The 14,008-nt window shown below is 44.4% G+C and overlaps 1 protein-coding gene and 1 long non-coding RNA gene across 2 annotated transcripts in view; both read left to right on the forward strand.

The window, feature by feature from the left end:
• Positions 1-3,354: 3,354 nt before the first annotated feature.
• KCTD1 (potassium channel tetramerization domain containing 1) overlaps positions 3,355-14,008 on the forward strand; it is a 178,521-nt gene continuing 167,867 nt past the window's right edge. Inside the window, exon 1 of the mRNA XM_067014859.1 lies at positions 3,355-3,463. Within this exon, the coding sequence (XP_066870960.1) occupies positions 3,455-3,463 (9 nt within the window). The 5' untranslated portion in view covers positions 3,355-3,454. The remainder of the gene's footprint in view (positions 3,464-14,008) is intronic.
• Positions 5,890-14,008, forward strand: part of LOC136792675 (uncharacterized) — a 77,867-nt gene continuing 69,748 nt past the window's right edge. Inside the window, exon 1 of the long non-coding RNA XR_010836813.1 lies at positions 5,890-5,973. This is a non-coding gene — a long non-coding RNA (uncharacterized lncRNA). The remainder of the gene's footprint in view (positions 5,974-14,008) is intronic.

Here is a 14,008-nt window from a genome sequence, read left to right on the forward strand (position 1 = left end):
AGTGCTAAACTTTATTCCACCAAGCTCCTGGTTTCAATTCAAACTACCCTATCATTGTTTTTATGCCTTTAAAAACTGGTGGAACTCATTCTGAGAGTGAGATCCCGGAAGATGGAAACAGAGGCCTATGTTTTCTTTTTGATTGTTTCCTTGCTGACAATTTCATTGCCACTGTTTTTCATGTGGCTGATGGTTTTTAGGCTGCTGGTCTGGCTTCAACTATTTATTGAAAAAGAAGGTTGGAAGGATTTTTAATATACTCTTTTTCCCAGTTTCTTAATGACTGCCCCCCCCCCCGAAAAGCACACTGTAGAAGTCACAGAATGCAGAAGTTCACTTGCACAGGTTTTATTAATTAGATTAAAAGTACTTTGGGTAATGTTGTGATTGCAGGATTGATTGAGATAAAATCAGGAAGTTCATATCCTATACTTGGCAAGATATGGACCCTGCTGTTCACATACCATTTCATTAAAAACCTATTTTAAAATTTAAAATAAATTCTCATCATCCTTGATTTCAAGGTCGTGACATTGGTCCATCTGTTTATATTGCACAGGACAAAATAACTTTTGACCCTGAATCCATATAGTCTCAACTTTGAGTCTCCCTCAAAATACAAGACCATTAAGGTCCTCACCACAATAAAATAAGACCTTACTCTGCAGGCTATTTGCCACTGGATTACCACAAATTCAGGGATCAACTGAATAGGTTGGATCACTTTAAAATGTCACTGACCTAATGCTCAAAACGTGCATCTTTTGGTGAGTGATGTCATTCTGAAGTAAGAAAACATCCTAAAAGTGAACATTTCAGACCTCAATTTGCTCAAATAAATATTATTCCTTTCCAAGTAGCTATCCTGGAAAACAAAGCCCTAGTAATTCTGCTGCTTAAAACATTTTGAGAATTGTCTTTAATCCATTGAGGTGCTAATAAAAAAAAACTGGCATCATTGTTTTTAGTCATATTTTCTTTTTTGACTCTAAATAGCATAAACTGTCTTCATCATTCACTTATTATTCCCCAGACCTGGTACTAACTTTTTTTTTTTTTTTTTTTGGTTGGGCAGGGGTGGGGGGAGAGGCATTGTTTCCCAAAGTTAAACAACAAAGGGCAAAGATTTGTTGACATCAGAGATATTAAAAAGAACAAGCTAATAGGCTTTTAGGACAATTCCAGGAAGGGAATTCCGAAAATATGGCTTAAGCCATGTCAGCAGAATTTGGAATGCTGTAAGGTTTCTCAAGGTGAGTGCCTTGGTCGGGGGAGGGGAGCGCCATTCACCTTTCTTTTGTCCTGCCTCTTGTGGCCTAGTCTTGGCCCTGTCAGTGGCTGGCTTATGACCTTGGGCAAGCTGCTTTCCTCTCCTCATCTGTAAAATGATGCAAAGGACCAGATGCCCTCCCACAAAGGGTCTTCCCAGCTCTCACATTCCAGGATAATGATACGCAGTTCTCCCGACTTGGGTTAAAAGTCACTTTAGGCTACACCTTTAATGTATTAAGTCATATCAATGAATTGAGAATGTTTCTTCCATGGTGTCTTTTCTTCTCGTGTTCTCCTATATTAACATTTAGAGCCATTTCGGGGCAAGAACAAAGTTTTTACTCAATTGAACTTGGGGTTTTGTAGACATTAAAAATTTTTTTAATTGCAGATCGGACACTATATCTACCTTGTGTTAGGGGGAGATGGGGAGATTGAAAGAGAATGTGCAAAGAACAGCATAATTTTGTTCTGGGTTGTTTTGTAAGCCACCCATTTTTTTTTCTCTTTATAGGGTATTGATATTCTCAAACCAGATTCCTATGTCATAGGAACTTGTTATGTTTTTTTTAAATTTTCAGTCTACCAATATCCCTGATTCTCCTGATGACATTAATCTCATGTCATGATAGAACTGATCTCCTCAACTATATTTTTTAAAAGCTTGGCCCTTCCCTTTCCTGATGGTATCGCAGGAGTTACTACTTTCAAGGTAAAATGATGGCTAAAAAATACTTCCTGTGAAATCCTGCCAATTGCAGGTATGTGCAGAACATGTCTGGTTCTATTTAGGGTCCCCCCTCCATTTCTTTCTTTTTTTAGTATCCTTGGCCTTACAGCCTGGTCTTTTTCATAAGAAATGTCAGCAAAGTCTTTGAATTAATGAACTGTGAAGTGCTCAAAAAAAAATACCATTTCAGAAAGTATCCTGCGTGGATATAACACTAATGGGAGGTGATCCTTGAGTTAAAACCAAATATCCCACTCTAACTAAAAAGAATTAAGATAACGACTGGCTAGGGCACAATCTCTTTGAACAAAGAGCCAGAGAGGAAGGAGAAGTGATGGGGAGTGGGGGAGGTCAGAACCAGGGTAGCAATCTGGGGAAATTTGTTTATGTTAGTCTCTTTAGCTCTGTTGAACAAATAATGGAATTATACAACACCCCCCCCCCATAAAAGATACCAGGTGGAAGGAGGCAAACACAAGGGAGCAGGGGAGGTATGTTTACAAGGTTGATCAAATAAACCTAAATGTAAGGTCCTTGGCTACATGTAATGTAGGTTTTGTTTTCTTTTAATTTTGCTATTTAAAAAAAGGCAGTGTAACTCCTTCAATCTTTTTGCAATTCTGCATGGTTGAACATTTGAAATGAGTTTGTGTATCACCCCCAGGCGCTGATTCAGACTTGATTGGGGCAAAGCAGACTGCATGTGCTTATTTTTATCCACGTCATTTGGGACGTTATGTCGCCAAAGGAACCAAAAATGTGCTGCTCTATTGCCAAATTATCACCTATCCTTTGATCAGACAGGGCGGTGATCCTCATCAACAAGTTGCGCGACCTTAGTGTAACAGCAATGTCAGGTCAACTTGAGAAAGTGAAGAGAGAGAGCCCTAAACACAAACAAAAAGAAACAACCAACAATCCTTATAATTATCATCATCTGCTGCTTTTCCCTCTTTTGGCAAAGAAACACTCCATCCATTTGCAGAAATCGCCTGCGGAAACGTTACATCAAAACTAATCACAACGATTAAAATCAGCTTTTCTGTGCAAGAGGAGGGTAAAAGGAAGTTGGAGGCTGGAATAAGACTGTTTTTCCACCAAAAAAAAAATCTGGAAAAAAATTTCCTATATGTATATTTATCTATACGTCTATGTAGAGCTTTATTTTTGAAGATCAATTGTCTGCCCTGTGATCAGTTAATTTGATTTAAGTTTTATTTTGGAGATTGATTTAGACTGGAGGTAGAGGCATGAGCTAATTGTATCCTGATCCTTGCCTTGAGGGGTTTCAAAGCCCTGGAGCAACTCTTCTCTGTATTTTGTTCTGTCTACCTTAGCCAAGCTATTGCATTTCTCTCTGGTGTGGCGAGCCGAGCAGATCGCTGGGAGAGAAATCGGAAAAGGGGGGAGAGGAAAAGGAAAAGGGGACTTGGAGAGAGACTTTGTGCTTCAATGTTTCAGGTAAGATCTGACGGTTTGGGTTTGTTATTATTTGCTGAGGGTATGGCTGGGACTTTGGGCGCAACTCGCTTTTACGCATGTGCCAGGCATGGGGCGAGAGCGCGGCACACTCGCACACACACAGCCCGCCGCGGCGGCTCGGGAGCCGCTCGGACCGGCGGCGGGGCTGCCCCCGCCGCTCCTCAGCGTTCCTCCCCGAGAGGGAGCAGGCGCAAGCGGGGCGGAGCAGGCGGCAGGAGCGGCGCGGCCGCCGAAGCCGGGGCCGGGCTTCCGGATTTGGGGGCCCGGTTCCGGCTCTCGGAGCGGAGTGGTCGCGGCTCTCGGATCCTGTGCCAGCGCCGCCCGCCCGCCGCTCGCGCGCCAGCCTCCCCGGCGGCTGCTTTGCAGCCGCGCTCTCCCCCGCCCTCCTTCCCCCGCCCTCCTCGCCCGAACCGCGCGCGTCCCTTTCTTCCCCGGCGCCGAGCTCCGCTCCCGCAAACCGGCCCCGCCGAGAGCCTCCCAGCGCCGTGGGCCCCCACCCGCCGCCGCCGGCCGGAGCGCCCCCAGCCGAGCGCTGGGCCCTTCGGGGCACGCGGGGGCGACGGCGCCCGCGGCTCCGCTCCTGCCAGGGGGCACCGCCGGCGCCTCCCCGCATCAGCCTCGGCGGCGCCCCCGGACGCCCCGTGAAAGACGCCATTGTGGCTGCCGAGTGGATTGGGTCCCGGGGCGGTTTTTTCTTCCCCCAGTGCCCGGGCGGGACCGCGCCGGTCCCCTTTGTGAGAGGCGCCGGGTGCCCAGCGCAGTCCGCCGTCCGTCTCCGGCCGGGCTGATCCGGATTCGCCGCCTCCGCCCACCTGGGTGCCTTTAAAGCCCCCTCCCACCACCCCCTCCCTTTTCTAGCCCCCCCGCTTTGGGTGCAAACGTTTCATTTATTTTTTAAAAAGCTCTCATTCCTCTTCCTCCCCACCTCCTCCCCTGATAAAGGGCATGGCACGTGCTCCGGATTAGAAGTCTCCTTGGGAGGCGGGGACCGGGGAGGGGGCGCCGGGGTGGGGGAAGAATGTGAGCGCTGCAGGTAATGGCTGTGGCTTTGCAGCGCTCGCCTCTGCTCCGCGCTGCCTGCAGCGCTGAGTCCGGAGCCCGCATCCTTCCCTCCCCTTCTGGCGGCCGAGGTTCCCTTAAAGGGACAGAGTTTCCTGGCCGCCTCCCCTCTCCGCCGTCTGAACCGGCGCTTGGGGCACGGAGGTGGGCGGGACGGATGCAGTTTGGCTCCTTTCTGACCTCTTCCTACCCCCCTCCAGCACCCCCCCCCCCGCCGCCCTTCTTTCCTGAAATGTGAAGTGTGCTTCCTCTCCCGCCCCCCAGAGGGACTTAACTGGAAAATAGAGTCCGCGCCTCCTGGAAAGTGAACGGGGTGGGGGGCGCGTTCTGGTTGAATTCGCGTGAAAAGTGAGGTCGAGCCCCCAAAACATCCAGGAAGAGGAGACAGGAGTCGTGGTGCAGGAATCCCTTACCTGGACGCGTGCTCCGCGCCGCCGCCCCGAGTACCGCAACTTCCTAGCTAGCGCGGGTCGACGGTGTCTGCCTTTGTGCTTTCGAACACTTGCACTTCCGTGGAAATGATTTTCTGGTATCAAAATGTTTTCACCGTGACTGTGCTTCGAGGGCCGGCTGGGCAGGAGCCAACTAAGTGAGCAAAGTTGGATGTCGGCTTTGTGCGTGGAGAAAAGCACGCAGGAACTGTCCAGGATCCCTATGCCATTGGCTTCCTCGCTCAGAGGTGCACCGCAGTGGGCAGAAGTAATTTGGTAAAAACGCTGCGTTACCTCTAAGATCATAGAATGGGCCGCTTTCAAGCAAATCCTTGACGTGTGTGTGTGTGTGTGTGTGTGTGTGTGTGTGTGTGTGTGTGTGTGTGTGTGTGGTGGAACTGGGAGAGACATAACAGTTTAACATATTCATTCTTTAAGAAACGTTTGCCTTCTGTTTTCAATCAACTAAGCTGGCAGCTAGAGATACAAGTTTATTTGAGAATACCCTCTGGGTCCAAGCATGCTTGGATTGTTTAGCAAATTAAAAATGAGCAAAATGCCTTTACCTTCTCCGCAGTAGACTCCTGAAGAGACCTCCTGTTTTGTGTATGTGTGTGTTTTTTAGAGAAATATTTTCTATGTGTATCTCAAATGCGTTTTTAATGGGGAAAAGGAGAAAATAAAAGAGTTTTAAAGGCTGAGGCTGATGCCATCGAATGATTCATTAAATCTGATTTTACATCAAGGCATTTACCTACATGTATGGGAATCTGTGGAAACTAATCCTCAATCTTGGTGAATTTGAAATAGTGATGGATCCATTTGTCTGCCGGATAATGGGCAATGTGCCGATCTATTCCTTGTGTTTATGTTTGTGTGGCAGTTGGAGTACCATGAGGGGCTGGTGTTCAGAAGACCGCACACTGACTGCAACAGTTTGGCTCAGGACTCCTGCTGCTGCTTGAATGGAAAGAATTGTTAGCAATTGTTCTCATGACAGTAGGTCTCGTGTTTAGTAATTAGGTTGCAGAGGTGATCGTTGAATTTTAAAACTTTGCATCCCAGGGAAAACTTCATTGGTTTATGTTTATAAAAAGAAAATCACTCATTAGGCAAAAATATCATACATTTGCTGGGAAGAAGTTTTGAAATGAATCGAGCGTGAATGATAGTTGGCAAAAAGTCTCCCACCACAGTATTCAAAATGACTGCAGTGATTTTGCTGTGTTAATTATGCCTGAAGCCCAATATAAAGTTCGCTAACACACACTAGAGGTCTCTCTTCTAGCTGTAAGATTTTCATGTTTGTAATGCTTTGCCAGGGCATGCATCGTAGGGTGGGAAATGATAGCTTGGTTCAGACTTATTTAAGTAATGGTGATTTACTGGCCGTTTACATTACTCTGATGTGAGGTATTTATTCTGGAGAATATTCAGTAATTATTGTACAAATTATACCACCTAAGTACTAGGAAAGTTACTGTAATGAGACTTCTCCTACATGATGATGAAAACAGATTATTCAATTTGTTGAATAGCATTATGGACCTTTTGGCATACAATTATTTATCCAGAGCAATTTGGTTTTAAATGTAAAAGTAATTAGCAAAACATGTATTATATTGGAGAACTTTCTGAAAATTAAACTTTCATTTACCTCTAGGTTTAGGAGTAAGTTGCTTGCACAAATGCTTTTTTGTCTTGACATTTCTAAAATCAGAATGATTGTTTTCTAATCCTGAAATGTGTTGTTTTCTGCTAAGATATTTTCTGAACCATCAGTTCACCAAAGCTTTTATTGTTTTGTTTGTTTGGGGGTTTTTTTGCATGGTTTGTGTCCCCCCCCCCAACCACACCATGTGACTTGTGGGATCTTAGTTCCCCAACCAGGGATCGAACCCTGGCCCTCGGCAATGAAAGCACAGAGCCTTAACCACTGGACCGCCAGGGAATTACCCTCACCAAGGCTTTTACTTAGTTGGATCTTAAACTGCATTTCTGAACCTTCTTTGGGACTGCAATTTATAATTTCCCAAGCAAGTGAAGCTTTTATTTCTTCATCTTTAAGATGAACCATCTTGGGGGAAAAAAATGAAATGTTTGGATGCAAGCATGTATGCTTATTTTAATAACTCATGCAGAAGTGAGGAAAAGTTTTTAAAAATTAATGCAGAAGTGTGAAACAATTCCGTTTTCTTTGGCACTGTAATAGTGTTCTGGTTTTTCATTCATAAAAGCGTACTAGGGGTAAATCACAGTTATGCTTGTTGATGACTTTGGTTTGAGATAGTCGTGCAGAGAATGAAACAGAGATTATCCTTTAAGAATAACAAGCCATCAAGTTCATCAAGTTCATTCATTCAACAAGTATTAATTTGTGCCTTCTGTATGCAAGGCACTGTGCTAGATGCCAGAGAGACACGGTGGTGAGAAAGAGTATGCAGAGTCCCCAGTCTCCTGGAATTTGTGATTCAGATAGAGAGACAGACGTTAATCAAAACAGTTGAACAACAGACAGAGAACAGTGCTTCGAAGGAAAAGAAACTAACCAAAGAGGGGCAAAATTGCCAAGACTGGGGTCAGGGTTCTGAAAGAAGTGTTACAGACTGAGATCTAAGTAAGTGATGAAGAAGCAGGGCAGGAGAAGCCGAGAGAGAACAGGAAGTAAGTTCCAGGCAGAGGGAAGAGGAAACAGCATTTGCCAAGCAGGGAGAGGCATGGCAAAGGGAGAGGAACTCAAGGATTAACTAGCTTGAGCTGAGAGAGGGAAGAGGAAGTGATGAGAGAGCAGGTCACAGGAAGAGACCTCTAGTCTTAACTCTAAGAGCAGAGTGAAGGGGCTTGGCCAGTATTGGCAGGAGGGCAACAGTGACATAATCAGATTTGTGTTTTGCAAGGATAATTCTGATGTCATCGTGGGCAGTGAATAGAGGAGCCCAGAGTGGATGAAGTATAGCCCTTGGAACGCTATTACAGTTGTCCAGGCAAGTTAGAAGATACAGCTGGGGTTAGGGCAGTGGCAGGGGAAACAGAGGGATGGGAGATGTATTTACAAGGTGAAATTGACAGAATGTAATAAAGGATTGGTGATGCATAAACAAGGAGAGAGAGAGAGAGAGATGTCAAGTGGACACCTAGGTTTCTGACACATTAATAACTGAATGGACACGGATTCTGCAGACTGCATAGATTTTGTGTTTTTCACTTTATTTCTGGTAGCCAGAATGAGGACCAATGACAAGCCTCATTCACATCCTGTGTAACAGAATTCACATGGGAATTTGTTCACCAGTCGTGTATGGGGCACCTAGTGTGTCAGGCACTGATCTCCCTGCTCTTGTCCTGTTGTCTAGGATGCCTTTTCATTTATGAACTGCGCCGCAAAGTTTCATTTCTCCAATTCCAGAGAAGTTGGAATTCATCATTTGAATAGGCCTGTGTTTAACCTTCTGAAACAAAAATCAGGTCTGTGCCTTATAGTGCAAATTAATTGTGCTTAAAAATATTATAAACATAAATTAAATGACTATAAAATGAACTGCTTAATCATGCTTTCTAAAAGCCCATTTACATACAAATAACTGGCACAATTACTGTGAATCACTCATTGGAAAAAAAAACTTTCAAGGACCGTAACACAGTAAAGTTTGTTTGGTCTGACTTGAGTTTACTCAGCTCTGCTTTCTCCCAGTTAGTTAGATTTTAGTATGTTTGTGCTTTCCATGTCTCTAACTTTTTGTACTGATGCTTGGCTAATCTTGTCTCAATGCAACATTTTCATACTTTTCTTAAGTGGACATTGTTTTTGGTATTTCTAATATCTTATCCATTCTTTCCATTTGTTCTTATTTTTCTAAAACTTTTCCCCTCACATCTGGCTTCACAGACATGTATAACAATAGGGAAGTAGTGTTTTGGTGATTATTCAACACCAAAAGAGCACTAGTTGATGAATAATTGATTAATTTTATTTATGTGGTTTTTTTTTTTTTTTTTTTTGGCTGTGTTGGGTCTTCGTTGCTGCACATGGGTTTTCTCTAGTTACAGCGAGCGAGAGCTACTCTGTGTTGCGGTGCGTGGGCTTCTTATTGCGGTGCCTTCTCTTGTTCGGGAGCACGGGCTCTAGGGGTGTGGGCTTCAGTAGTTGTGGCACGTGGGCCCTAGAGTGCAGGCTCAGTAGTTGTGGCGCACGGGCCCAGCTGCTCCGCGGCATGTGGGATCTTCCCGGACTAGGGCTCGAACCCGTGTCCCCTGCGTTGTCAGGCGGACTCTCAACCACTGCACCACCAGGGAAACCTTGATTAATTTTAAAATAATCTAAAATGAGGCATTCAGTTTTTCTTTCAACATCAAAACTTATTAGAAAGAGGATTTCGGGGGGAAAAAAATCTTCCATGGATGCTTTATAATTGCTTTTCCCCTTGCTGGTTGTACTCCTTCTAGGACATTCCAGGTGGGAGCTCCTTCCAAGAAATTTGGGTTTTAGTTATTTCCAGGAAACAATTTGAATATCACTCTCTGTATTGGCATTTGAGATACAATTGCAATACTTTTCTTGGTGGTTCTCCCATGGGTGGCCCTGAGGGCAGGCTCTAGTTGGAAAAACATCTTCATTTTAGCCAGGTCACCTGGGGATCCATTTCTTCTGTATATATGGGAATGATTAATATCTCTCCAACCTGCCTTATAGGATTTTTGAGAGGAAAAATAAGAGTACATATGGCAAACTGATGTGCAAATAAGTAGCATCAAGCAACCCTAAAGGGCAGTTTTTCTCAAGGAACTCCTCCCCAGCCCGCCAAATTCTGGCCCCTTGCTACAAGTAACAGAGGCCAGTCTGAACTACCTCACTGAACCCCATGTGCGGCAACCCCATCTCACAGGTGAAAGAACTGAGGATTTGAAAGATCACGTGACCTGCCTGAGGTCAAAGTCTAGGCTAGTGGCAAAGAGCAGGGATTGTAGCCCAGCAGGCTGACAACAAGCCCCTATCCTGCCATTAGGCACTTTTTTTGGCCCTCCACACTCCTGGTTCTTTCTGTCCAGTAGATATAGCACCTTAGCACTTTCACAGGCGCTTTCTTCTCTGCCATCAGCCGCTATTCCTCCTCTGCTCTCTTCTTCCCTCCCTCACCCGACACCCACCCTGGTGTCATCTCCCCACCAGCACCCTCCCTCTTACACCAAGAGTGAGAAAAAATAAAAAGCAGTTTGAGGTTGGTGCTGTCAGACATCTGAATTGCTCCCAAGTTCGTGCTGAGCAAATCCATCACTCTCATATCTCTGTCATGCCGACCGATATACGGATTTGTTTTTCATCCAATGAGAACTGACAACAATGCTCGTCTTGCTATACCAGTGCTGCTATTAAGGAGAGGTATGAACTGAAAAGAATGTTAACTAGATAGATTTCAAATGCTTGCTAGAGGAAGGGGTATTCTTCCTGATAAATCTTCCCAAAGCATCTACTCCTATCATCAGTTACTGTTTTGTAGCACTTTCACTTTGCGGGAAATCTGCTTATAGAACAGAAAATGTGTGTGAAACAGAAGATCCATACTCTCTGTGTGTTGGGGGATGGGGAGCTACATTGGTCCATGTTATCAACACTTCTCTCTTCTACCTACTACCACTACCCCATATTCAAATGCCACTCCCAACCCTTCCTAATTCTATTGTCTTGAATAAACTAATTAAATCTCTCTAAGCTTCAGTTTTCAGAACTGTAATTGAGATAGTAATAGTCACTATAAATGAGGTAATAATATGAGACAGTTATAAGTGAGATAATAATAGATTCTAGGGTTGTTCTGAGGATTGAATTAGGTTTTATGGGAAGTACATGCCTGGCACATAATAAGCACTCAGAAAATATCCCTATCATATTATTAAGAGCAGGAACTATGTTTACTCATCTTTGCTTCCTCAATTCCTGATACAGTTCCTGGCACATAGGATAAGTGCTCAATAAATAATTGTTGGGTATGTGAACACAGAATTTCAGCAAAAGCAAGAATAAAACCAGCTGGTGATTTCACTTCCCTGTAAGTACTTTTTGCCTTTGACAGGAGGGTCCAGGTTCTGCCAGATGCCCTTTATGAAGAGTTATGGGCTTTTCCTAACCAATTAGGTCAACCATTTGGGAGCAGACCAGATCTGATCTGGAGAATTATTATTGCTGACTAGGACATTGCTTCAGAGATGTCGTCAGTTTACCTTCTGATGACTCACATGAAGGTCCTTCTATGCGCAGTTGTCATGAGATTTCCAAAATATGCAGACATCTAGAACTGATGCTATGAAATGATGAAACCACTAAGTTCTGAACCCACAATGGTGGGAATCAGTGAATTTGTTTATTACGCAGCAAGGAAAACATCGGAACTGGTCTGATACCCATTCCATCCAGCAGATGGCAGCACAACACACTCACAAGCCAGTTCCCGGAATAGCCTCTGGTCTTTCTCTTAGTTTCTCACTATTGCCCCACCTTCAGTGGAAAAGGAAGTCTGAGCCAACTTTAAAAACCTCCCTCGGCTCCTCCGCAGGAATAACTGGGCAGCTGGAAGAATCTGCACTTCGGAGTTACCCATTTCCCCCTGTGCCGTGAGAAAGCAGGTACAGGGGTCTGTTAGAATCCACTCACTCCCACAGATAAGTACAGTCTGTTTTGTTTGCTTAGAGCAAATCAGTAGAAGGAATGGAAGTGTTATGTGCAACTAAAGACCCACATGTAATCCTCTATGTAGGGTAGTGAAATGAGCTTTGGTTTTTGGGTAGCTTAGAACTGTGGACTCACTGTTAGCTGTGTGACCCTAAACCTTGGCTTTATTATCTGTACAAATAAGGATACTGACAACTACCTCAGAGGGTTGTTGTGAGAATTACATATGTAACACCAGTACAATGCTTCTACGTGCCAGGCTGTTTTCCAAGGACTCTACAATGTAGTATCTCATCGAATCCTCATCCATCATTCTAGAGGGCAGTATTCTTGGTACCCTGTTTTTGAAATGAGGAAATCAAGGCAGGGAGAGAATTAAGTATCTTGCCCAAGGTCACATATTGGTGAGTGTAAGGACTAGGATTTGAATGATGCACTCAGGCTTCAGAGTCTGTGCTCTTAGCTCCCAGGCAGTACTGTCTCTTATTAATAATGATTGTTACCAATAGCCAGTAATTATTAAGTACTTTCCCTGTGCTAGGAACTTCACATATGTTAATGCCTCTCAGCCACCCTAGAAGGTGGATGCTATTCTATTACTTTCCCCATCTTATCAAATGAAGAAAAAAATGTGCCCCACTCTGTAAGAAACACAGGAAGACAAATTAATGGTGAGACTGTAATATGTTAAAGCACTAAATGGTGAGTCCCACTGTAATTGTCACAGTGATTTAGAGATAAGAGAAATTAACAATGAAAGTGTATGGGGTTATGTTCCAACTGTATATGATAAGGCAAGTGGAAAAATGTTAAATGTCTTATCCTTTAAATTTTCCATCAGGGCCCTTAGATATTTATAGCCTCAGAATCCTTTTCAGAAATGGTGAGTGGCCAGCAAAGATGGGGGTTGGTCCCACTCCTATTTAGCACTGCTTTCCTCTCTTGAGAGTCATGGCTCATTATTTTATGAGGTAGGAAGATCCAGGTGCTTTGCTAAATGGCCATTGCCTTCCTCTCATACATGAGGGCCACCTCTTAGCACAGTTCATTTGCCTGTGAGTTCCAGGAACTCACAAGGGTGAAAGAAATTCACCTGCAACATGAACTCACTCAGCTTCTCCCTGATCAGAAACGCCATTCCAAGTCTGGGATGGAAGAGGGGTTTTAGAGTCCAGAGTATAATGACTTTCAACTCTACTTTCTGTAAGATGCTCAAATGAAGTTTGGGAGAACAGACAGCTCCTTTAGAATGAGGGCTAAATTTATAGAATGAAGGCTTCCTCAGTGGCTGACAGTACTGTGTTTCAAAAATCCAAAACATCCGAGAAGTGGACCATTCTAAGGTTGCAAAAGTCAAACTAGTTGTATAAGAACTGCAGGTTCTAGACCTACCTCCAGTGGTGATCATTCGTAGAAACAGCCAGAGTTCACTATCAGTGGTGTCACGGGGACCCCACCAGTCATGTATATTGCTGGGCGGTGAGCCAGGGCTGACTAAAGTGAAAGATAGGATAGGAGTTCTGCAAACTTCCACCTTAAGAAATCAGGGACGGGGCTTCCCTGGTGGCGCAGTGGTTGAGAATCCGCCTGCCGATGCGGGAGACACGGGTTCGTGCCCTGGTCCGGGAGGATCCCACGTGCCGCGGAGCAACTAGGCCCGTGAGCCATGGCCGCTGGGCCTGCGCGTCCGGAGCCTGTGCTCCGCAACGGGAGAGGCCACAACAGTGAGAGGCCCGCATACCACAAAAAAAAAAAAAAAAAAAAAAAAAAAAAAAAAAAGAAATCAGGGACATTTCTTCTCACTTTTTTTTTTTTTTTTTTTTCGCGGTACGCGGGCCTCTCACTGTCATGGCCTCTCCCGCTGCGGAGCACAGGCTCCGGACGCGCAGGCTCAGCGGCCATGGCTCACGGGCCCAGCTGCTCCGCGGCATGTGGGATCTTCCCGGACCGGGGCACGAACCCGTGTCCCCTGCATCGGCAGGCGTGCTCTCAACCACTGCGCCACCAGGGAAGCCCTCTTCTCACTTTTTTTCTTCCAAATAAGCCTTTGTGCTCATGCAAATCTTTGCATAATGTTATTCTTTCATTTCTGATTTGTCTTCATGTCTAAATGCATTAGAAGCTAAGAATATTTCTAGCTAAAGCACTCAAAAGCTCAATCATTCGGCTCTGCATAATTGTTCAAGGGGTCTTCTTTGTTTCTTTTTCTTTCTTAAAGAAAATTGAGTCAAATGCATTTTTAGATTTAGACTTAGATTCAAATTTTTCTTTTGAAAAGATGCACCCAAATTCCTTTTATAGTCATAGTTTTTTTCATTGTACAGTTGAAGCATTCATATATCCAAGTTATTTTTGACAGCCCTTCTGCAA

The sequence above is a fragment of the Kogia breviceps genome, chromosome 15 (assembly GCF_026419965.1).
Source record: "Kogia breviceps isolate mKogBre1 chromosome 15, mKogBre1 haplotype 1, whole genome shotgun sequence".
NCBI lineage: Eukaryota > Metazoa > Chordata > Mammalia > Artiodactyla > Physeteridae > Kogia > Kogia breviceps.